The sequence below is a fragment of the Mercenaria mercenaria genome, unplaced genomic scaffold (assembly GCF_021730395.1).
Source record: "Mercenaria mercenaria strain notata unplaced genomic scaffold, MADL_Memer_1 contig_2111, whole genome shotgun sequence".
Classification (NCBI taxonomy): domain Eukaryota; kingdom Metazoa; phylum Mollusca; class Bivalvia; order Venerida; family Veneridae; genus Mercenaria; species Mercenaria mercenaria.
The window spans coordinates 35,089-61,837 of record NW_026460149.1 but is presented as its reverse complement, the minus strand read 5'-3'; the positions used below and the strand labels follow the sequence as shown (position 1 = coordinate 61,837).

Here is a 26,749-nt window from a genome sequence, read left to right as displayed (position 1 = left end):
CCCTATGGAAGATGTTTGAATGAATACGAAAGGAAATAGACATTTGTAATAAATAAATAAAGGAAATAAACTTTGTTTGCGAGTTATATCTCCTTTCATATTTCATGTATGATCCAAGTGTTACAAGGGTCTAATTCATACGAATTTAAATTTACAGCTACCTAGTTAAAGTCAAAGCTTCATAGAATTTTCGACCTTCTACTACACACCTTTATCAACATAAAATAATCAGGTAATTATCTGACCATTTAGCAAAACTTGACATTAGTCAGATGTACAATGCAAATGAAAGTGAAAGGACGCTATGACCCTTGCAGTACCTCCGTGGAATATGCAAAATGAAAATGCCATAACTGTTCAATGGAAGAAACAGGTTCAATTGTTATGTTCAATAGATCACTATTCACGAGTACACTGAATGTCAAATGTGGATGTAAATACACGCGTGTCTGTTATATATATTTCAAGTCTGTCTTGTCATTTGCTAAGCTCACTCTTGAACTCATATGTTTGTTACCTAATGCCCTATATAAATTGTAATTCGTTATATTTAACTGTGATAAAATTATAATGATAGAGTTCCGCTTATGCTGGTGCGCGGGTGTGTGAGAAGGATTGCACATTTCATACTACCAGGAACAGACTCAATCAAAAAGAGTCTGCTATTATTTTTGCTTCCTTGCGTTCTATACTTCCAAAAAATCTCCGTAGAGATCTTATTATCTATCACAACAGCAGTCTTTAAGTGCTTTGTGAAGCTCTAAAAGGTCTCCACGTATGTGGACTCAGTGTTGTAATATTTGTGTCCTTCAGGATCATGGAGTCCATCGAATTTTACGCATAAAGTAGTTCCGCTTAAGTTGATGCTAGGGACGTGAAAGGTGTTGAATAGTTCAATACCTCTCATGAACAGACTCAATCAAACTGAGTCTGCTATTATTTTTGCTTAGTTGTGGGTACTTCCAAAAGATCTTAGATTTCACCAACTGTCACAACAGCTGTCTTCAAGTGATTTGAGGCGGCTGTTAAAATGCTCCCCGTACTTGGGCTAAAGTGCTGTTATAGTTTCGTTTTCTTTTCTTTTGTTTTTTGTTTTTTGGTATCATGGAGTTCATTCAGCGTGTATGGATAACAAAATTACACTTAAACCGGTGCTAGGTGCGTGTGGTGTGTTTCACATTTCAATACTTTCAATAATTTTGCTTGGTTTCTTTTTGTGTTTCCAAAGGATTTCAGTTATATACCGGTTCTTTACGACAGCTGAATATGAAAATCACTATTGTTTCCCTTTTCCTATTGGACGCGCCGTGTCTTACGTTTTATCGACCAGGATCACGTAAAGCATTTTGAAGCAATTTTGAATAATCACCAGTTCATATAACCTTATCTTATAACTAAATCTGTATCTGCGTCGTTTTAGACATTAATTAGGTATTAAAACAACTATTTCCTGTATGGTGTTACTGCTGACGACATGTAAAGTACTAAAAAATATTTCAAAATGGAATTATTACATGTTATATGTTTGGCTTAATAATGTAACAAAGCTCTATATTAATTTACAGTATGATAAATGCATAAGTTCAAATGTAGCAGAAATTGCACAAAGCGAATAATATCACTAAACTGGTAGAACAACACAATCATTTTGGATAAAACTGTAACGCGTCAAAAAAAGTTTGTTTCCGGTATCCCGACCTACCTTAAATTTTTGGCCCGATCCTAAATGTTTTTATGGCCTTGAAGAATATTTATTTTCAACATTTTAACAAGTTGCAAAAACTGCACTTTTTGTGCTTTAAACATGGTCAGTGATGTTAGAAATCAAATTACTGATGCTCTAAAGGCATTACCCCCTTATTTGTATTCATTTTTTGACACAAAAATAATTTCCGAAAAGTCTCCACTAGTAAAAAAAAATTCCGACCTACCTACCCTAACTTGTTTGAGCATGTTACCGGAAACAAATAATTGTTTTAGGCCTAAGGGTATTTGCATATTATTGCTTGTGCAGCAGGTTTTAGAACTAAGTTGCTATCGTTATATTTAGTTGCTTCCAAATGTCCAAAAACAACCGAAGGGCACTACTTTGTCTATATTTTGTATAAATATCTCAATGTGTCTTTATTTTGAATTATTTTCATACAGATTGATCCTATATATATATATATATGTATTATGGTCTACCAGTATGAATAACGCATTCGGCTACTAATTTTGATTGACAAGTTAACATTCCACTTTATGAACATTCCACTTTAAGCGTTAGTACTATCAAGTGATAGTACCCTAACTGAAATAGAGAACGGTTTCAGAAAGTTCAACATTTCCCTATAGTATTCCATATGTATGCGGGACCGAAGACATGTTCTCCGGCCTATAACCACGCCTCTTTCCCAGTTGAAGACTATTACAGATAGTAGTTAACAATTATTATGACACTGCAGATAAACAATTATACAAATTCCTCATAATACCAGTTAATTTAAGGCCTTAACAAAATTAACCTGCCGGGTTTTTGTGCCAAGACGTGTGCTATTCCGGTATTATCTCTCTATATATTTCTGGACTAGATTAAAATCTTACAATTCAGCAATCAAAGTTCTACTGGCTATATGTACAGGTAGGCTTTCGAATTAAAGAAATCTTGTTTGGCTATGAGATGATTTACATTTTTAAACTGGATGACCTATTTTATGATCTGACAGCTTAAATATGGATTTATTCAGACCATATTTTTGAACATAGGAGATCATTCCTGTTCTTTCCAAAAAAGATGATCATGTCAAGAAAGTAGAAATTTGTAACAAATACTCTTACAAAGTTAAAATAAGTATCAAGTCGGTAACAAGACTAGTATGAATATACCATCCCACTAAGTCACGAAGGCCAGTTTCCAATAAAGATATCACGCTGTCCTGTACATGTCTATTATTTGAATTACTTCCTGTTAAATGTCATACAACCATACTGGCTTTTATTCTTGACAAATATAGAGTAAAGGATAAAATGTTTATTTGGCCAGATGACCAGGAGTGGCGAAAAGTCCATATCTGTGACACAATATTGGGCTAATTATGCATACGAAGTACGGGTTACCCAACAACATTTCTGATAGAAGTGGCCTTTAAATTTACTGTCAATACGCTTCTCACCATTTACTTTTAAGAGCTCGATAGCTTTAGCGACCATTGGAGCAGATTCTTAATTTATAGCCTATGTTTGATGATGACAGATGTTTCATTTTAATTTCCGATTGATCACTTTGTCTTATAAAATGATATATCTTAACAAAATAATTCCATTTATACGGTATATGTTCTGTTTGTCTATGAATAAATGTATTTGGGTTCAAAAATGAAATTTCAACCACAAAACTGGCTGGATTCCTAACACAGACTTAACATGCCGGTTTCCATGACAATAAAAGCGCGCATGACTGCTAAAATGAGTAGTTTCCTACAAAGTAATTACAATATGTATTCTCTGGGGGGTGGGGGGGGGCAGCGTACCCATTTGGGACTTTTGTGTAGAACTCGTTTTCAAATGGTGTTGCATGGTTCATTTTGTGCCAGATCAAAAGTAAAATAAATTAAAATATACTAAATTAAAAGATTTAAAGATTAGTCTGTGACATTTTATACGATTAAATTATAGAGTGACAGACCCCTGGTACGATTTGTGGTTAGGTTTCAATACGGGATTCGAGATGGATTATTTAAGCTAAATTTTTGTTTCAGAAAAACGTTACCAACACAAAGCTTCATTACCCTTTATACCAAACAAAGTTGACTTAACTTCGACTATCACGTATTTCAATGTGTCGACATTCTTCCCTTAGTCCCGACGAAGTTGAGATATCCAGGTTTGACTATAATTATCACTTACTTTTATTAATTATTTGTGTCCATGCTTTAAAGTTTACTTCAAAGGAGACCGTTGACACATAATAACGACTAGGATTATTTCAATCAGGTGTGCACACGGAAGTAAACTACAAGCTAGTCACACATCTTTCATTAATTCCCTATTGATCAATTGTCTTTAAAATGATATATTTTAACACAATAATTCCATTTATATATACTTTCTGTTAGTGTTACGAAAAGGCTACTAAAAATATACATATGGGTTCATAAAATGGAATATCAACCGATTCCTAACATTGACTTTACATGCCGGTTCCCATGGCAACAAAAGCGCACATAAATAACAAAAATAGTAGTTTCATATATTACGTACAAATTAATGACATCCTTGGGGGAATAAAGGGCCATGCCTGACGACGCACAACCGCACCCAACAACCCCCCGTAATAAAAGAAAAAAAGTTCCTCTACACGGTTCCGAACACAAGTCAAAATAATTCATCTCAATTAAGAATAAATTATGTCAAATAATGTCCACAATTTGTTGAAATAAATCGTCACTGGATAATGTTAATCACATCCAATATTCTAGTAAAATCCTTGAGGGACAATTTAATTGAATTTCAGTGTAGATTTCAGTTCCAAACATACCTGGATAAGAAAACGCGTTTCTTTATAAAACATTTCTCCAAGTTAATAGCAACTTTCTAGAAAGTTCTTTTCTTTACATAACACACTGTATTAATTTACATACTAAGAAAAGGAAGTAAAATAATAACAGAGTCGGTTTGATTGAACTGTTCATGAAAGGTATTATTATTTGCTAAAAAACTCACGCCACTAGCATCGGTTTAAGCGGAATAAGTATAATACTTAACCGGTATACACTTAACAATTTTTCTAGCGCTACCAGTAGCCTTTACGATAAAATTTTAAACTACCGAAGATGATTCCGTGAAATTTCCAGGACAGCTAAAGGAATATCAGACATTGTTTGATGGAAAACAAACAACAAACATTTCCGTAATTTAAAGATTTTGTATTTTATTTTATGTAGCCCAGATGTTAATAATTCCCAATCTTGACAAATTCCATTTGTTTGTTACCAGTTTCATTCTCAGTCGATTTGATAAACATGTAAATTGTTATCAGTATCTTTGAACAATGTAAATGTAAAATTTGCAACCACATGACACGTGATATTCTGACGCATGAAATGTTACAACACGCCGCCTTTCGCGTATTACACAATAAACTAAATTTAGTACATACTGTTGTAGTTGCCTCAGATACTGTGGCGCTCATCTTCTGGTGGCCTTACCAGCTACATTCCTGATATGCTCAATCAGATTTAGGACCGGTGAGCGGGATGGCATTGGCAGAACATTTACCCCGTTAGCAGCTATATCAGCCATGCGGTGTGGCAATGTACTTCATCCTACATCAATCGCATGCCCCTTTTAATCCGTAGATGGAATACAAACGGGAAGCAAAATCGCATTTATGTACCTGTCAGCATGTAAACTAGTCTGACAGCAACAGTTTTTATGTTCATTGATATCCCTTCCCAAATCATAAAGGAACCCCCAACGAATGCTTTCTTTAAGATTACTCAGATATCTCTGAATCGTTCATTTCTTATGCGGTAAATTCGAACACGACAATCTTTATCGTATAAATTAAGGCGTGATTAAGCAGTAAATGATGCAGCCGCCCAGTCCGCTCTTGTCATCCGTAAGTGACGACGAGCCAAATGTAAACGGGTTCGTTTGCGCTGATCAGTTAAGATTATTCCATGAGATGGGCGTCTGCAACACATTTTCTTCAACCTTCTGCGCACAGTCTGAGCGCTGATAGGGCGACAATGCGTTCCAACTGTTACCCTTGATGTATCAATAGATCGACGTCGCATGTTTTGGAAGTGTATATTCAGTTTGTTTCTGTCCTGGTTTCTTGTAATAACGCGTCCTCTGGGTTGGTCTGGTAGGTCACGGACAGAACCTGTCGTTCTGTATTTACACCGCAGACGTATTACTATGGTGCAGTGCATGTTCATCAGCCTTGCAACCTGAAAAAGTACAAAATAAACAAAACTCTGAAAATGGCTTAAGTTAGATTTTCGATTTAGAAAGAATCCCATTATAAACGTAATAATCATTACCTGCGAAAAATAAGTAAATGAACATTTTCAACATGGTAATTCGCACCACCTTCAATTAGACTAATTGCTCGGATTGACAAATTTGCCATTTTATAATATTAAGGAAATTTCCTAATAATTGCTTCAAATGTCCACGAATTTATTAACCGTTTATATTTTTAATCTTAGAAAATACAGGTATTACTTACCAGTTAGTACAAGTTTCACATGCACCGTGCCTCATCTAAAAACGATTTCTCGGAAAAATAAAGCAATGCTTACATGAGCAATTAAACGTTATTTATATTTTTTGGAAGCATGCATAACAACTAATATTAAAATACAATAATGACAGCGATTATGAATAATGTCTTGCTAAATTTCGGACTTTGAAAAGCAGGGCTTTCGTCGGATTAGTAATAAAAACTGTTATTTTTAAACTTATTTCATTGTTCATTTTGTATCAAACGATGTTTTATACATTGTTCAAATTTCCTGAAAAAAGTATTCAGCCTCCTTGGTAGTTTTAAAGTTATTACGAAAAGTTGTTAAGTGTACATACTTATGTCTATATACAGTCGACATTGTATTAAGAGACCGCACAAGGGACAGCTAAAAAGTGGCCTCTTAATGGAATGGTCTCTTAATGAATTTCAGTCAGGTTAAGAGAGAAAAGTTATTTTTAACTGTTAATGTAACTGTATTTTTAATATGAACATACATATATGTATATATATTTCACAAACTGTGAAAATAATAGCTGGATTGTTCGTCAGTTTGACTGTTACAAAGGTTTATTGCATTCAGACAGGTGCAAAATATACTCTCTAATTACACAGGTAAAGCAATGCCCGGCGGGAATTTGGTACCCGGTCCCTTAATAGATACTTTTGTTGAATATTTTACCTGTCGGGCCAACATACATGTGGTCGCTAGTCGTTTAATAAAAAAGGCGTTTAATGGAATGAATTTATGTACTGAAAACGTTCGGGAGGGATTTTAACCGGTCGTTAGATACAAAAAACGGTTAATAGAGGTGGTCGCAAGTACAATGTCGACTGTAATTATATATTTGTCCATATATATATATATATATATATATATATATATATATATATATATATATATATATATATATATATATATGTGTGTGTGTGTGTGTGTGTGTTATTTATATGTATATATATATATATATATATAATTTTAAACCAAAACTGAACAAATATTGTTGACGTCATATTATAACGTTGGATACACATGTGACGTTGCGTAGCAACTTCGCATTTTTTATATGTCTGCCCTGATTATTGTGTACGAAGCCGGTCGGTAGACAAAAAGTATATAGAGGAAAACCCATTTATGTTTTTGTTATATACTTGTCCAGGAGTAACTTCTAATATTTTCTGATAACAAAATTTGATTCTCCTATCATTTAAATTCTTATCATACCTCTTTCTCTGTGGATTCTTTCGACAGTGAATCATGGGCTTTTATTTCGACGAGTGGTTCATATCTCATAACTGCAAAAAAAACAACATAAAACACTTTAGGTATATCTCGTTTTGCTACCAATACTAGAAGAGTTTTTATGGGCTTAAGATGCGGATGTAAATATCTGGTTTGAGAGGTAACTGTTCCCTTGAGACAGGTATTTCAATCTACACCTACGACTAGTGACGGATCAATTTCCTTGCATACCATATTCTTAAAATATTTGAACTTATAAACACTATTTGATTATAGTAGCGTATGAATGTAGCATTCATTTATAATGTTCTATCGGTCATGTGATTCAGGGATCTTTTAAAACTGGATGTCGTTGTAACTATTTATTCCAAATTACGACGATTTCTACCACAGTCTAAGAAATGAAATACCTACCCACCCTAGCTACATTTTCGCCAGTTTAATCAACAAATAAAAAGATAAAAATAAATGTATCTTTAATAAAAATCAAAGCACTGAGAGGACTGATGTGGGCAGCGGTTAACAGCTTCTGTTAATGGGAATGAACAGTTAGCTTAAGTTTGGTGATTCTAGTTAACTACTTTTGATTAATAAGCATTTTCGACCTTTCTTTTACCAAATCAATGGGCAAAACTCTGCTTTTACTTTGTCAAAGGGGATAAAATAATATATGAGCAAAGCTCATGTGCTTATCAAACTTTTGTGAGGTTTGGTTAATTTTGCTCATTTTTTTTTATAATTATAAGCATTTTTTTTTAACAAACCAATGGGAAACAAGCTGCTTTTACTGGAACAAGGGGAATAACAGTAAACGTGAGCAAATGTCATGGACTAATTGATAATTATGTGATATTTGGAGATTCTAGTTATAACAAAAGCTTGTAGAACACTTGCATGAAGTAACTGACAAGGAACAGAAATTATTTGGCCACTGCCCACTGGACATTTAATGTATTGACCTTAAATCAGTAATCATGGGTCATTTACAAGTATAAATGACCTCCGTATCAAATGTGATCTTAGACCAAAGCATAATCTAGTTTTCTGGCAAAAAGGTTCTATTGTCAATGTGATATTGACGTTTGACCTACTGAACTCAAAATCAATAGTGGTCATTTGCTGGTCTGGACACATCTCCCGATCTCATGATCCTAGGCCCAAGCGTTCTCCAGTTATCATCCGTAAACTGATTTGTCTATAGACCGACAAGCATCAATCATCAGACATATATATTTACAATATACCCCTCCTCCTTCGAAGGAGGGCAATTAATTTTCAAATTAGAAGATGCCCATGTGTCCCTAGTCCCCCAATGCATAGTCGTAATAGGCTAAAAGTTAATAGAGGATAGGAGCGAAAAACAAAGAGACACTTATGGTTGGCTCCAGTAGAGATCATCGACTTGGCATGTCTAATCATCATATGAAGTTAAAAAATTCTGGGTCAAGTGGTTCTCGAGTAAACCGTTTTCCATGTTCAGGCCCCTGTGACCTTGATCTTTGATCAAGTAAGTCCAAAATCTACAGGGGTCATCTACTCTGCATGTCCATTCATCCTATAAAGTTTCAACATTCTGGGTCAAGTGATTCTCCAGTTATTGATCCAGAAAGAGTTGTTCCATCTTTATGCCTCAACGACCTTTCTCTTAAGTCAAATGACCCCAGAAACATTAAGGATCATCGGCTTTGTAATCCCTATCATCGTGATTGAAGGTTCTGGGTCAAATGATTCTAAAGTTATTGGTTGGAAACTGTATTCAAAGTTCTGGTTCCTGTGACCTTAACTTTTGATCAAGTGATTACAAAATCAATAGGGGTCATCTACTCTACATGGCCTATAATCCTATGAAGTTTCAACATCCTGGGTCAAGTGATCCTCAAGTTACTGATCAGAAACGGGTTTCCATGTTCAGGCCCCTGTGGCATTGACAGGTGGTTTTTTTTCAAATGATATCTCATCTTGGTAAAAGCAGGCTATGAATATATTATACATAAATTACATAGATAAAAGACACTTTAGAAACGTTCTTAAACTAAAAGCAACCATAAAAGAATATTTAAAATGAAATTAAATGTTTCATTCAATTTTAAAACGACTAAAACTACTACCTCTGTCTCCAATATCAGCACACATCATGATATTCGGGTTGCATTCAGTCATTTTTCAGCTGTAGATTGATATGATATGCCTCATAATCATGATAACATGCATGTTTTAGTGTTTTTATATATATTTTCTGATCCTTTGGGATCATGGAGTCCATTCAACATATGTGTAATAGAGTTCCGCTTAAGCCAGTGCTAGTGGCCGTAAGAGGTGTTGCGCATTTCATTGCCTCTCAATAACAGACTCAATTAAACCGAATTCTTCTTGGTTGCATTATACGCTTCCAAAGGATCTTTTATTGTTAAAAATGCAATATTGAATTTTTTTTTTAGTTCTAACTTAGTTTGAATTGTCTCAAATGATTTCATTGCAGTCTTCCGAATCCCGCTATCGTACGCTAGACCATGAACATTTGGGGACGAAAACCCCGCAAATCTACCGGCGATTAAACGGCGAACTTGTTAAAAATAATGATTCTTTCGAATCAATTATACCCTGTAATGATATGTCAATCACAACCACCAGCTGGAATGTAATATCAAATCAAATTGAAGTGTAGAAGTTCGTATTTTCGGGAAACAGGTACGGATTTTTCGCCCCCCTACCCCCCGTAAAATTATTTACGTAAATATAATGAAAGGATCGTATCTTTCTCTATAAATAATAAATTAGATAATACCTCTTTTGCTGATTTCATGCAATATATCTTTCCATAAACCCATTTCTATGCAACAAAGTTGAACAGATAAAAATTTATCCAAAATAGGACGCACGCCGTGCCACAGTTTGATTACTAGGTCATCCGTATTTACACGTTTTCAAACCAAAATGTCTCTACTTACAAAATAACCTTTCTACTTTTTTATTATGTCTTGTTTTAGCTTAAGCTCACGTTTTTCTTATACTAGACACACTAATATATGGAACCCTGAGTTAAGGTTACAAAACGCAATCTTTAATGTTTACAAACACGATGTTAAAGAAAACGTACTGTAGTTAGATGTTTTCTGATCATGTGACCAAAACAAGCTCTTTGGTGTTCTTATAATAATAAAATTTCGATTAACTTTTCTAGCAGGAACTGGGTTTTAATTTGAAACGTTTACAAAAGATGCAACTTGGTTTTAATACCGATTATAGATCTACGCGGATGGTGCTTAAGTACTGTGCTAGCCTATGTATTGTTTTTGGGTTTTTTTGGTACCCAAGTGTGTGTTAGTATGATACGAAAAGTCGGAAAGCTGCCGCAAATCGAGATCAATATGTTACGAATTCAGTGATTGGTTGCAGCAACAAGTGACCTGAGACGTAAGCTGCGCAATGCGGAAATATTGGAAGTTTTCCGATTGCAGTTGCTCTTTTGTTTGTCTGTTATTAAAATGGGGGTGTACATCAATATGAATATAACTATGAAACGTTAGTCTGTACGATAAACTGACAACTTCTCAATTTTGACGTTTACATTATTCATGATTGAGTTTACATTTATCCATTGTAGTAATTGTTAAAAAGATTTAACGGGCAGTTGTGAGATTTGTTAGAGAACACCCGCACCCCCCCCCCCCCCCCCCCTTGAAAGGATGTAACCTGCCAAAAGGTGTCTCAAAAGACATTTTGCCGCCAATTTTTGACAGGACTATTATGGTTGGTTCGATTTTTGTTGTAGGGGTGTTATTAAAACAAGTTAAGGAAGTGGATCTGCCAGGTATATTAAACCATTTTTTTCACAATATCACCGTATTTTGTATATCAGTGTTTATATTACTGCGTTCGTGTTGTAATTACTGGTGAATGCATCTTATGTAATGACCGCTACCCCCACTTGTCCAGTTAGGTAGACTATGCCAAAACCAGCCAAGCCTTTCCTTTTAAAAGGAAACTTTATTTGTATGTTATTAACAGTTTATTTTGTTCACGTGATGAAGAATTGTTTTGGTCATGTAATCAAAGCAAGCATGCTCATTTTCATACGCGTTGTTTTTGTTATAAAATATAGATTACGACAAATATGTTCTTAAGCAATGCATTTTCTTTATAAAGTTGAATCTCAGAAGTTTTCTGAAAGTTTAACAGACTCGAATTCCGTAAAATTTACGAAAGAATTGGAACTTCTTGTTCTTCGGTTTCGGATAAGCGTTTTGACCATAAATTTGTGGTATGGTAAATCTGTGGTCACGCTTCGCTGCCCACAATGACATTAAACAATTGTGTTATGACAAATAAATTTATATATTTTCATGAGAAAAAAAAACAACTAATATTTTGCAGTCAGTTTAGATTATGTAGACAACACACGTATAAATGTTATATAATTACACGCTGATTCACAATAAATCAAATCAATTGATATTCCATTCAAAAAGGTTTGGGATACCAACATTTTTTCCTTTTATGTCAAATGAACTAACTTGTATAACTTTGGCTTTAAGTAAATATTGTATTCTTTACTGAAATTATCGGTTACATGGTCCTGATATAAATAAACGATGCACATTTTGTTCTTAATATAACTCCGTACTACCTGTTCATAAGGTCAAGCAAATGCATGCCTATAATTGTCTTTAAATGGTCAGTGGAATACATAACATTTTTTTCGGTAAACTAGTAAAAACAGCAGCATTTTGTGACAACCAAAATAAGGTAATTTTTTTTTTCAGGCAATAACAATAAAAATTAAGATCTATGATACAAAATCGCAGAAAAAAATATTGTTTTTACCCACCAAATCATCATAATCATAATATGGGGCTAAACTGCATTCATTAGACACAAACGTTTTTCAAATCGTCATTGAATTTTACTGGTGTGTTGTTCCGACCGTCATCCATCCATAAAACTTTCCAGAAGAATAGTATAACATCATTATATAGCTCAAACTTACTTTCTGGGTACGACTTTCATTTTTTTGCGTTGCCCACAAAGTATAAAGTACAACACCTTAGTCACCTTACACAGGTATGTACGAATACCTTTTATTTGTTATCATTTTTCAATCATTTCTCATACTTGAATTTTGATTAAACAAATGTAATATAATAGATTTCTTGCATTACTAACAGATGCAGGTAAAGCAATTTATCATGGTTTAGCAAGTTTACACATCGTTTAAAAGAATAATTTCTACCTAGGACTGTGTGCGTGTGTGCGTGTGTGTGAGAGTTTATTTATAATCGCCATTGGTAACCCCTATGGGCGGGTGTTTCGGGACTCCTGTCTCAATGTTAGTAAATTTAGTTCACGACCTTGGTTTTGTAGTCAAACAGTGTAACCACTGCACCACCGCGTCCGCTCTTGATTGTTTCCTTAATTGCTTATATCTATTTTACATAAAACGTGTGGCTAACTATTTTATCCTGACAACGAGTACATATCTGTATGGGAAAATGCTTGTAAATTAATTATGTTGTCACCTAATGTCTGCCTCCAAATGTTAAACCAAAAGTAAAATACATTTCCATAATTACAATTTGCTACACAGTTTTATTATTTTGAATGAATATGTGTAACCGATCAGTGAATGTACGTGCAGAGTTCAATTTATTGAATATGTTGAATATGATGACGTTTGTCGTGTCTTATATATAAGGATCACATACTTGAAAAGAAAATTGCATCATAATTTCAAAAGATGTACCTACCGCTCTGCTGAGTCTCTCCTTGCTCGAATTGATTTCCTTTGGTCGCGTGGACATATTCGTGTAATGTATCCGTATCAAGTGATGCTCTCAATACTACGGGACTTCCAAGTTCATCTGATAAATCGTTTGATATCGTAGACAGCTTGTTAGACGCATCTCCATCTTCGAATAACTTGACGACGTTGAGCACCCCCTCACTCTTTTCGCATTTAATAGAAAGAAGTACTCTTTTTGTGAATACAGGATTTTGTTTTTCTTCTGAAATTGTCAAAAAAAAAAGATATGCAACATACTTACGTATAAAATGATAATTGATTGTCATTAGTAAAATCATGTATTACTCTTACCCGTAGAAGAGTTTATGGATATATCCGGCTCGTGGGGAACTGTTTAAGCAATACTCTGCCATGTAAGGCCATAAAACTGTTCCCCAAACACAAACAAGTTACTCCATCTGCATTTGCCTTCAGAAATAAATTAATTTTCATGAATATTGTGTTATAAAAATAGCGTAATAAAATAGCACGCATGAATTTTTTTACAGAACTTTTTTTTATATTAGAATCTTATTTACGTGACACGCGAGAAGTGTACGTCGGAAAGGGAAAGGACGCCATAAGAAGGTCTATATTATATCAAATGTATTTATTTCTCGTATAATGACGTTTTCAACTACAACCAAGAGCTATTCCTTTAGAAAACTAGAGGGTCATGATGGCCCTAGATCGCTCACCCGAGTTTCAGAACTTAAACAGGCTAAAGAATGTGCAACTTTGGAAGAGGACCAATATCCTACAGGTGTCCAAAGAAAGAAGTTGATTACATAAATTTGTGTGACAGATGACAAACATTTAAAAAACTATATATTTCTTAATACTTTATAAAATTAGTCGTGTTGACTTTTGAGCGGGCTTATTGTGTGTTGGAAGGTCTCATTATAATAGATATCTGCATCCAGCAGTTAAGTTGTTCAAAGGTATTTCTATATTGAATATTAGTGGCCCCTAAAAGAGAACTGAGTGCCCCATTTGAACCAATTTGAAAGGTGACCTTACAGTAACGCTACAGACCAAGTTTTGTGCTGATTCATCAAGTAATTCATGAAAAGAAGTCGTTTCAGGTATTTTGTTTTTGGCTGTGACTAAAAACAGATCTGGGGCGCTTGTGATATATTACAGACTCCGGTATATATCGGATTCAAACGATTTGATATCTTTTTATCTTATATTTATATATTTTGTAACCATGTTATCCTAACCCTAAATATTAGTTAGTATATTATACATACTATACACTAAATGCGGGTGTATATGCAGAAATATGCGTATATTTGCCCTGCGCTCCGACGATAATGATTTTGTGATATGCGCAGAGCAACTGCACTAGATCTGTAATGAGAAACATCGTGTCTTTGTTAACTGTAGTGGCTCCTAAAAGGGGCTTAGTGCACTATTTGAACATATTTGAGATACGACTAACAGTGATGCTAAAAATCTTTAATGAAGATCCATGAAGCTGTTCAAGAGCAGAAATTGTTTAGCTCTCGTTGCCCCTAGTAGGGGTAAGATGCCCCCATTTGAAGAAATTTTTGAGTGACCGTACAATTATTATACAGACCATGTTTGATGAAGATCCTTTTCCCAAGTCAAGAGAAAAAGTCATAAGAAGTAATTTGCTAGTTTTAGCTAAACATTGTAGCAACTCTTAAAAGGACACAAGCAGCCCAATTCGACACGATTTTGGTGAAGCCTTTATAATGATGCAACATTGAAAGCTGGATGAAGATTCATTCATGCATACAGAACTTCATAAAAATGTCGGTTTTTTTTCTTTTGCTCTAGCGGGAAAGAGGTCAGTGGTACAATTTGAACACATTTCGGAGCAGACCTTACAATAACTCTACATATCAAGTTTAATGAAGATCTATCGATCAGTTCCAGTATTTCGTTATTAGCTCCAGCTTCCAATGCCCCAGTTTGAACAGATTTGAAAGAGGACCTCATTATTATGCAACAGTCAGGTCTTATAAAGATCTATAACGCGATTTATAAAAAGAAGTCATTTAAAAAAATCATATTTTAGGCTTTGTAAGTCCATAAAGGGAGCCATGTTGCAAAACTAAAAGGAAAAAAACTTGACCTTAAAGGGATATTGACAAAGTTTGGTGCAATTCTGACGAGAAGTTTCTGGGGAGATATCATCCGAAGCAAAGTGTGGATGGATGATGGACGGACGGACGGCGGACGTTGAGCGATCAGAATAGAAGGGTGCTATCAACGTATTTGTCTCCTATTCTATTTAACACAAGAATAAAAATGAATAGGTCTATCATGTAAATGTAGTAAGTAATAATCTCATTTATAGCAAGAAAGTCGTCTTGCACAGAGATGTAAGACAGAGATTTCAAGCACGAACAAAACCGCAATAACGTATTGTCCGGTATGAAAAGAATTTTTTGTTTAAAATCTGGTTTTTGTGTTGTAATGTATTTTATATCATAATTAGCATAGCATTTAGACTGCAAAATAAAGAAGTCAAAAGAACATTATCACATAATTTACAGAAGAAACAATGTAATCTCCGTGTACACTATTATCGAACGATGGAATATGAATGGTATATCCGTATGACAGTATATTACTTCGATGCATTAAACCCAAATATAAATCAAAACGTTTAGCGTATTAACCGCATTTGGCTGTGTTATATAGAGTCTAATTGTAATTTTACAATGTATAGAGGATATTTGTTTGTTTCAGTGAAATATCAATTTTATTTCACAAGTGAGCATCAAAAACTGATGTTTTCATGAGTGGCGCTGCCACAAATGAAAATGACTTTTTTGGTGCTCACGAGTGAAATAAAATTGATATTTCACTGACACAAACAAATTTTCTTTTTATTTCATGTGTAAAACTCTACTTTTGTTGCGTAATTTATAAAATGTCGGTCATCGCTGGAAAGGTCAGCAGAACACATAACAAAAATGACGTCATTTTAACGACGTCATCGTCATAATTGTCCCCGGTATTCATAACGCTCGGTATAAAATTGGACTTCTATCGCGACGGAGGACCGGAACTGGTTTGGCAAAAACAGTGAAAAATAAAAATGATAATCTACTGTTTCAAAATTGTAGATTATCACTTTTAAAACTGTATAATTCACTGGAAAACATAAAATGAAAAGTTTTCTTAGACTTAATATGAAGTATATTAAGCAACCGTATAAATTCCAAACAAAGTTCTCAACTGATATTCAAAGCTATGAGAAAAATCAAACATACGTATAAGATGAAAGGCCTCCTGAAGTGATTCCACCTGAATACATGCTGACAAGCTTATTCGGCACCCTAATTCTTCTGTTAAACATTCGGCTATGAAATCCAATCGTTGGTCTATATCTGAACTTTTAAAATAGTTCAAGACATCTAACAACTCGTTAACGGAATGACACTGAATATGTAAAAGCACAGAACCTTCTGTAGCGTCTATAACTTCGCCACCGGCTTTGTGGATATCTTGAACGAGAGCTGTTACACTTTTTTGCGAAAGACTATCTTCATTTGCTGTCTCAGGTATCGTAGCAATTTCCCACAAATAACCTTTCACTCGAGCAAAGAAAGTAAAAACTGTGTTTGTTAAGCCTTCTCTACCGCCATGTAGTACCGTACTTAACCTTTTTAACAATCCTATAGATCTTTTAGTGTTATCAATCAAAGTGTTTGCAGCTGCTATCACTGCTTCTGGATTTTCTGAGCTTAGGGTCACTTCTCCAATTATTACTGAAAACGTAAACATAAATACAACAATTAAATGTGTCTATATATTAACCATAATGTCACTTCATCCGAAACTAACAAATATAAAAATTCTCTATCTATTGATTAATTCAATTTCCTGGGTCTAACTTCTTGCACATAAAAGTCATGATGTTTCTAGCCGCACACTTGACCGAACAAAACTAGAAAAAATACATGTATGATATTTCTGATCAGTTTTGGTAAATATATTCATCAAAAATTTTATGTAAAGTCGTACCGATATTCCTATCGTTTTTATAGCTACACATGCAAAACAAAAATACAACAGATTTCGCATAATGTTGAATTAAGGACAGCTTTTTGGAAGTGATATTAGTAATTTATGAATGAAATGTGTTTTGTTACAGATCAGCTCACGCGGAAAACCCAGTTTCCGTTTTTCTCTCAAAGGAAAAGATTTGAATAGCGAGATATTCCTCCGAGAACTGCCTTATTCTGACTCGGAGAACCGATTATTATAGCTTTATTACTTTAGCGGAATTTCGTCGAGTCACTCCGAGAAATTACTTGACGGAACTCCGAGTCGGAATTATAAACACTAGAATGATTTACGGTATTTTATGGCCTTCCGCACGACTCCGAGTCTGTAATAAACAACTATTCGGTCATTTCGATTGACGCGAGATGATTTCAAGAAACTCGTAGGCAGTATTCCCTTACCTTGATGGAATTTCTATATAATTAACTTGTTCTTTTTACTGTTTAAAGTTTGTGAAGTTTGATATTGAAATAGTTTCTGACCATTGAAATTAGATTAAGCAGCATATTTATGTAAAATTGATTAAATTATTAATGATATAAAATACATAAACTTTCAAATGAACGCCGTTGAAGAAAAGTGATTTGGTAAATTTTGATATTGAAATCATTTCTGACTTTGTTAATTAAATTTAGAAAGAAAGTTATTTAAATGCACTAAATTAAGGATAATTTATAATTAGATCAACTTAAAAATAACAACTGCTAAAAAGTGAATTATTAAGTATGATATTGAAAAACTTCCTCACTATGCGATTTAAATTAGAATTAATGCAACATGGATGAAATTTGAGAATTATATAAAACTAAACAAACTTTTAAATAAATAACTTGCGATAAAGAATTGTGAGTTGTTGAATAGCTGTTGTTAAAACATTTCTGACAGTGCAAATTAAATTCAGTAATAGATTTATGTAAACTGAAGTAGATTATGAACTATATAAAATTAGATTAATTTTAAGATAATGACCGTTAAAGAATAGTGATCTTTTTGATGAAAATAGTAGGGGAAATGATTAATTTTCATCAAGGCAATGGTCTTTTATTTATTCATATGGAATTATAAAAAGGGGAAATAATTGCTACCGTATCCTCTCAAAAAGTCATGAAATGTTTAAAATCAACGTAAAATACAAAGATACTATCACAATTATTCATAAAATACTTTGGATTTTTTTTCTAGTAACACTACGTAAAATATAATTATCTAGTTCCGTGTAATCTGAAATATGTCCTCGAAGGTACTCGAAGACCCAATTAAATTTGTAAAGGTAATAATCTATTCGTCTCGAATTCCGTCAAGTGACTCGGTGTGTATTCCGCTAATTGGCTTTCATCTCGAGTCACTTCAAGGATTTCCTTCTAGTGACTTTGCATAATTACTCGGAGTCAGACAGCGAAATTCCTTGACGGAAACTGGCTGACTAGAAGAAACTTCGAGTCGGAGCTTGGTGCTCGTTTTGGCCATCCTCCGAGGATCGAGTAGAGTGGGTTTTCCGCGTGAGCTGATCTGTAAGTCCAAATGTAGCTGAAAACTTAGGATGAAACATATGAACTTTTATGAAACCGGATCCTGGCCACTAACAGAAAAGTACCTTTTGATACTACATGCAAAAATATTTTGCCATAAGCATTGTACTTCCAGAAATATTATTAGGATTTCATTGCGAGCCATTTTGTAAAATATTGACCCTTTGCTAATGCAATTTTAAATATTTCGTATGTTTAAACCTTTGATGCCGACTTCTCTGGTGGCTTTTTAATTGGGTATCGAGGATCCGGTTGAAACAATATTGGTAGGAAACTAGCATTTCGTTCGTATTAAATATCTAATTGATAACTATTTTTCGCTTTGGAAGAAGAACAACTTTCAAAATAGTTTATTTTATAATGCAACTACTATGCAAAGTGCCTGATATCACTTGCCTGATTTGTTTTTATATCATTGACCTGATATCAAAATTAAGCTCCTCCCATATTGACGGACTAGTTTTTACATCAGTTTCCTTCCAGATTATATTTTATTACAGAGTCCAGTTCTTTGTACTTAACATATTCTGTAATCTAAACAAATGTCCTTGAATAAGGTGTCTCCACATTTATCACACAGACAATAGCACTGAATAACGTCATTGTGAAACGTACATCATGACATTACAATGTTTTCATGGATCGATTCTTGGTAAGGTTAACAATACACTTGACAATGTAGGATATATTTCTTCTTGATTTATGGCTAATTTAAGGCATGCACATTTTATTGATTATTAGCAAACGTATTTAGGTCAGATATCATTCTTTGATCAGTTAATTATAATTCTTGGATCAGTGTACATTACTGATTAAACTTTAAAGTATTTCTGACCGGAGTCTGGAACTGGAAGTGAAATTTTCAGTGCTTTGGACATGTAGTTGTCTGAGTCAAATGTTTAATAATGTAGAAATAAAGCATGTTCTGGTTTATTAAAGAGGATTTTTTACGCAGGTAAGAGTTTATTTCATTGTTATTTTTATAAGAATAGATCTATCAAAAAGTCAAAAACAATGTCGAAGTTGAATTCAATATGGCTGCCGTATTGTTTCGTTCAGATGTTTCAGGGGCGGATGAAATTTTAAATCCGTGAAATATAAATAATTTATATCTATAATTAATTTTTTGCTTCAGAAGTCATTTTTTACGAAATAAGAGATGATGGCATATGTTGTTCTAGGCAGTTTGTATGAGTTTCATGATAAATAGAATAACAGGCTATTGTCTTTTGATATCAATGTTATCAGGTCTCAGCTGATATGGGCTGAAGGGGTTCGGTTCCCTCACCCCTTCCAGCCCATATCAACCTCGACCTGATAACTTTGATATCAAGACAGTAGACTGTTATTCTCTATATATGTGAGTCTATGTAAAAATACCAACGACTGATACGTAATTTAGTCAAAGAGACCCAGTATAGACAACAAACCAATTGACCGGCCCGTCCAATGTCCAGATTGTAAATTCTGATTAATGATATGTTAAAAATGGAAGGTTTAGGTATTGGTTAACAGAACCGTATCTTAACCGATTTGTAATTATACGCACCATTAAAGTGGGACAAAGTCAGAATGATGATTGCACTAAATATATAGCAACTACAGGGTAATTATATTGACATTGACGTTGACAAATTTTAATAATTGCCTTTGTACTAAATGTGCTAGTTATTTTTAGTACTGATCTTGTGACTGGAAATTTTCACGTTCTTTTAAAATGTCCCATGAGGGTATTTCATAGAAAATTAAAAAAAGGCAGTACTCGGAGCAATTCCTCGCTGTGCAAGATTTTTCCCGAGAGGAAAAACGGAAAGGCTTTTTCGAAAGCCATGAGCTGATATGTACGAATATAGATATAAAATGTAAATATGTTTTTTTTTTATTTGGCCATGATCATAATAACATGTACATCTCAAGCACAACGTTCACAGTCTTCTTCTAGTACATAGATTTCAGCGATCATACAATGTTCATAAAACATATGTGACAGCCACATTATAGACTAAGGTATTATGACCTTTTAATAGCAGTATGGGCAACTACATCCAGGCAGATTACTACCAGTAGTCCCATTCGGTGCTAACATACACACAGGGCACGTAAGGAACCAGGAGCACATTTTACGAAGCCCACTTAAGACATAGATAGAACTTAGGAGCGAGAGGTTTAACTAGCACCATTTAAAGTACATTCAGTTTAACTACTTTTGTATTCATAGAATCTTAGCCGACTAAAATAAGGTGATAAGTTATAAAATTGGCATTTTAAAGATTTTAAAGTTTACATCCTATGGAATAAATGTCTTCTAAAAGTCCATAGTTTACTAAGGAGAAGACTAAAGTGATACAGGCACAAGAGCTAGGCTAAGTTAGGCTATAGTATACTATTGTTCAAAAATCAAAGGGCAGTGACTGGGTGAAAAATCACCTGTCCTGAACATGAAGAGAACATGTGAATCTCCTCTAGATATAAAACTTCCTATGAAGATTCGCGTATTTCCAACAAATTCTTCGGACAAGAATAATAATGTAGTGTACTATTGTTGAATAATCAAAGGGCAATAACTGGAGACTGAAACAAAAAGAGAATATGCGCATCTCCTCTTGATAGTGAAGCTTCCTTGAAGATTCGCTTAACTCCAACCCTTGGTTAATATATGAAAAGCGGAGAGGACGTTATAACGTGAATGTCTGCGTTTTACGCCGTAAGGTTACAAAAACAGACGCAAATCGATAGAACCACTAGGAAATGCTACATACCAAATATCAAAGGCATAGGCCTTTAACTTTCAGACAAGAAGATTTTTAAAGATTTTTCCTAAGTATATAAATCTATGTAAAACTTGGGGCCACCATTGCAGGGCCTCGTTTCACCCTAGGGGTATAACTTAAACAATTTGTTAGAGGACCATTAGGCAATGTAACATACTAAATATCAAACGTCTAGGCCTTGCAGTTTCAGGCAAGACGATTTTTAAAGATTTTCCTATATAAGTCTTTAAAAAACTTGGGACCCCAAAGCGGGGCCTCTTTTCACACAATTGTTATAATTTAAACAATCTTGATAGAGGACAACAAGGCTATGCTACATACCAAATATCAAAGGCCATAGGTCTGATGGTTTAAGTAAAGAAGATTTTTAAAGGTTTTTCCTATAAAAGTCTATGTAAAACTTGGGACTCCGGGGCGGGGCCTTTTTCACACCAGGGTCATGATTTGAATAAACTTTATAGAGGACCATTAGATAATGTCACTTGCCAAGCATCGATGCTCTAGTTAGCTAGGTACTCCTTGCGGTTTTTGCGAAGAGATTTGTTTTTAGTTTAAAATCTGCCTAGTGGTTTTGAAGAAGAAGAACTTTTTAGAAATTGTTGACGGTCGCACGACGCACGACTGACAACGGACATCAAGCGGTCACAAAAGCGATTAACGGCGCATTTACATTAAAGACATTAGTTTGGTATATTAAAAAACACAATGTTACTTATACATGGTTTTCTTGCCCTCCCTGTGCATGCGTGCTTAAACTGTGATATTCACTGTTATTATTTAAACCGGAGTACTTGATGCTCACTTCTTCAGTTGTGTCTTTACAATAAAGCTTTGATTTTCTATGCAGTTAATAGTCAAACGTAATACTCTGGTGCGTTTTAATTTTATCTAAAATTGTCAACGTCTTTAATAAAGGTTTATTGTTGTATCAGATTAGGACAGGTCAAGAGGTTCTCGTGTTTCAACGTAAGTCAAGTAATTTTGTGTTTTTGTTTCTGTGCCTTGCTGTAATCGATTCGATAATATATGTATTTAGATATAATTTAAACATTATTTTCGCGGATCAGTTGTGGCAGAATTCTATCAATGAATGAGCAGCACCTACCTTTAATCTCTTGAATCAGTTGTAAATGTTTTAATTCAGAAATCAAATGAAAAAGAAATAGCTTGCATGTGAACCAAATAATATTTTATGAAAATTTGAACCTGAAATCCCGGGGAATCCCATGTTTCAACCAATCGACACAGACATAAAATGTGCTTTTTAACTGTCTTTTTTTTCTATAGACGATTAGTCGAGTTTTCATGGGTCCACTGAGACATGCCTTATTTGCATATTCAATGAAAACAAACCGCGGCGCCGAAAAGGAAATATCAAAGTTATAGGACTATTTTATTAACAAACAACATTCTATATTATTATCATATTTGGTGATTACAAGGGCATGTTATACTTAGTTTATTGAGTAAGTAATGATTAATTTAATCTGCAGATTTCCAGATCTTTTTCTCAACATGTAGTTAACGCCTTACGGCGTTTTGGTCGGGTTTCCCGAATTAGATGATAATGAGTTTAAGTTCTAATAATGGTAGACAATAAATACCCCCACCCCAAATTAATAAGCAATAGTGAAGGAAACAGTGAAAATAGAAATGAACAGGTAGAAAATGAAATTAAATACAGCATTTTCAATGTTTATATCCCTGTGACCTTGACCTTTGACCCTGAAATCAATGGGGTGTCAGGTACACATCAAGACCAATATATCAATCAAGAATCAATGTCTTAGCTGAAACACTTGTTCAGATATTCAGCGGAAACCATTTTCAATGTTCAGGTCCCTGTGACCTTGACATTTGACCCCGAAGTCATTAGGGATCATATACACATCAAGATCAACATACCAGATATTGAGGAAACAATAAGGTTAACATATTCATGTTCCTGTGACCTTGACCTTTAACCCAGTGACCCTGAAATCAATTGGAATAATATACACGTCAAGACGAACATACTTATAAAGTTTCAATGTCCTAGGTGAAATACTTGTCCAGATATTGAGCGGATATCATTTTCGATGTTCAGGTCCCTGTGACCATGGCCTTTGATCCAGTGACTCTGAAATCAATAGGGGTCATGTACACATCAAGACCAACACACCCATGAAGTTTAAAAGTCCTAAGTGAAACACTTGTCCAGATATTGAGAGGAGAAAACAAAGGTTAATATGTTCAGATTCCTGTGACCTTGACATTTAACCCAATGACCCTGAAATCAATAAATAGTATGTACACATCAGGACCAACATACCTGTGAAATTTCAAGGTCCTATGTGAAATAATTGTTCAGATATGCATAAACCATTTTCAATGTTCAGGTACTGTGACCTTGACCTTTGACCCAGTGACCCTGAAATCAATAAGGGTCATGGACACATCAAGATCAACATACCTGTGAAATGCCTAGGTCCTAGGTGAAATGCTTGTCCAGATATTGAATGAACAAAAAGGTTAGCATGCGATTCTGTTTCCATCCATCCACCCGCCCGTCCGCCCGGACGGACTTTATCTAAAAGTCGATGTTTTTCTTTGTAAACCCGGCCAAAACTTGGCCAACTGGTAATCCTTATCTTAGTGTCAAGACAAATTTTATTCAGTGATGCATGCAGATAGCGGCACAATCTTAACAGCACAGCAGACATCAAGAGCACGTCGTAGGCAAAGGCTCTATGATGCAGTCATTTGCAAAACTTAAATACATGGGTTTATAGTGATACTTGTATTTTCATCTTTAAAGTTGAACAAATGTTGAAGGAAGTCGATTTTCAAAAGAAACCTATTAAAGCCAAACATTTAGCTAAGTTATCTGGCAGTCTCATCTGGAAAAAATATTCAAATTTAAATACTAAATTAGCATTAACAATAAGGTTAAACGTGGATGTTAAGGTGGAACACAATATTTGCCGATTTAATTTAAACAATTTTTAATATTTCTGAATTGATGTCTTAATATAAATTAGTGTTAGCTTATTCGAATATTTCAGAAAATATGTCTAAATAATCTTGAATTATTTCTTAACTTACTTGAATAATGGAGCATTTTTGTCACCGTTTCATCAGTGTGGGCGTCAACATTGCAAAAGATTTGTAATTAACGTGTTTCTAAAACTATTTGGAACAAGTTACATACAATGAAACAACACTCGCTCAAGCATTGATGACGCGAGCACTTAGGCTAGCTCGAGTAATTCTCCAGATGTTATCTTATCAAAATAATACTCCTTTTTAAGTTAGAAATCTTGGTTATGTTTTTCAGCATGCAAACAGGGAAAAACTACTAAACCGTGTGCTTTCATACTTCAAACATGTCTGAGGCATCAACCAACCTTAGTTTGGGCTTTACTCTCTTTGTACTTTGTGAATTTCTTAACATCTTTCTGAATATTTCTACATTGATGTCAGAGATTTTTGTTAATGGCTCAATATTTCTGAATTGAGTTCTGAGATTTTTAATGTGTTTGAACTTATATCTGAAAATGTCAGAATTGTGTCTGAATATTCATTAATCGATGTCTGAGTATTTCGGAATTGATTAATTTGTACTGGTAAAGGAAGATGATGCGTCAGTCAGGAAAGCATCAGCCCTTACCAGAGTGCCTGGGTCTACTCTTAGAGATTGAACTTTGGGGAAGGTGCATTTAGATACAACTTTTGCTGGAACTGCACCCCTTTTGGATCAATTTCAAGACATTAAACTAGTTAATCATTTTAAAAAGATTGCTGCATTTGAATATGGGTACACCAGATACGAGTATGTAGACATTGCACGTGACTTTGCTGTACAGTTGGGTAAAATGCGTCAAGATAAACCATTTGGCTGCGTGTTTTTTTGTTTTGTTTTTTGTTGTTTTTTTTATTTTTTTTGTAAAGCGTTGGCCTGAATTGAAAGTACTTAAGCCAAAGGATCCTATGGCTAAAATGGCCTCCAAACAAGTAGTTTTGAACTATTTTTCTAACCTGAAATCTACCTTGGAAAAAACACAACTTGGCTAACAAACCCCACTTGATTTTCAATGCCGACGAAAAAGGAATTTCTGTGGAACATAAACCACTTTACATAGTTGCTGGATCTTCATTTGTTTCATCAGGTGTCACCTCTGGTAAAGGCAAGACGATTACAATTTTGGGTTGTGGAAGTGCTGCAGGACAAGCTATCCCTCCGTACATGGTCTTCCCTGGACAGTGCATGAGAGAAGAATTGTTGCAGGGAGCTTCTCTTGGAGCTGATGGCACCGTTAGTGAATCAGGGTGGTCAAACGCATCCAATTTCAGACACTACCTACACTGAAAACCATTCCTTGAAATTTGCCCCTGGTCATAATGGACAAAAGATTCTTCTTCTTCTTGCCGGCAGCAAATGTCATGTCAATGTTGGTTTGTCTGAATGGGTTCTTCAGTATAGAATCATCATCTTTATTCTTCCTCCTCATTGCAGTCACATTTTGCAACCAATGGATGTTGGATGTTTTGGACCCTTTCAAAGGAATTATTACGCACAAAGCCATAAATTAATCAGACAGTCATCAACACTCATAACCCGATACAACATTTGTGAAGTTGCTTATCAGATGTAGACTAAAGCTCTCTCATCTGAAAACATTCAACCATCTTTTCGCCGCTCTGGTATCTACCTCTTCAATGCTGATGCAGTCCCAAAGGAGAAGCTACCAGCTGAAGTATTTCAGAGTGAGACTGACACAGTAAATGACGCTGACAGCCAAGAAACAGTGGAGGGTGGAATTATAGATGATCAGTTGAGAACAGAAGAGGACATTATTACAGACCTACTTGAAAAGAAGGAAAGTGATCTGAAGAAGGTCAAAAGTGAACACACAAGCAAACAAACGAAAACAATGAGTAAAATAGTAGCTGGAAAGGACATTACTGAGGAAGTAGTTGCTAAGATGAGTAAATATGAGAAGAACCAAAGGAGACCTAGCCAGAGTAAGCATGATAAAGTGGAAAGTATTAAAAACGATAAAGTACATGTAGCAGTTTCGGTACCAGTGTCCCCAAAGCCTGGTCCTTCACATATTTATTTGATTCCGGATACAGATACAGATGAATCAGATGATTGAAGAAGAATAA

The 26,749-nt window shown here is 34.6% G+C and overlaps 1 protein-coding gene across 1 annotated transcript; it reads right to left on the bottom strand.

Annotated features, from left to right (window-relative positions):
• Nucleotides 1-7,457: 7,457 nt before the first annotated feature.
• LOC128552181 (uncharacterized) lies at nt 7,458-20,949 on the bottom strand (the record flags this gene model as incomplete). Its single annotated transcript, XM_053533206.1, has 4 exons — nt 20,874-20,949; nt 16,506-17,003; nt 13,220-13,477; nt 7,458-7,528 (listed from the first exon to the last, which is right to left on the bottom strand). Coding segments are annotated over exons 1-4 (903 nt in total), but the record flags the coding sequence as incomplete, so codon positions are not given.
• Between the last annotated feature and the right edge of the window lie 5,800 nt (nt 20,950-26,749).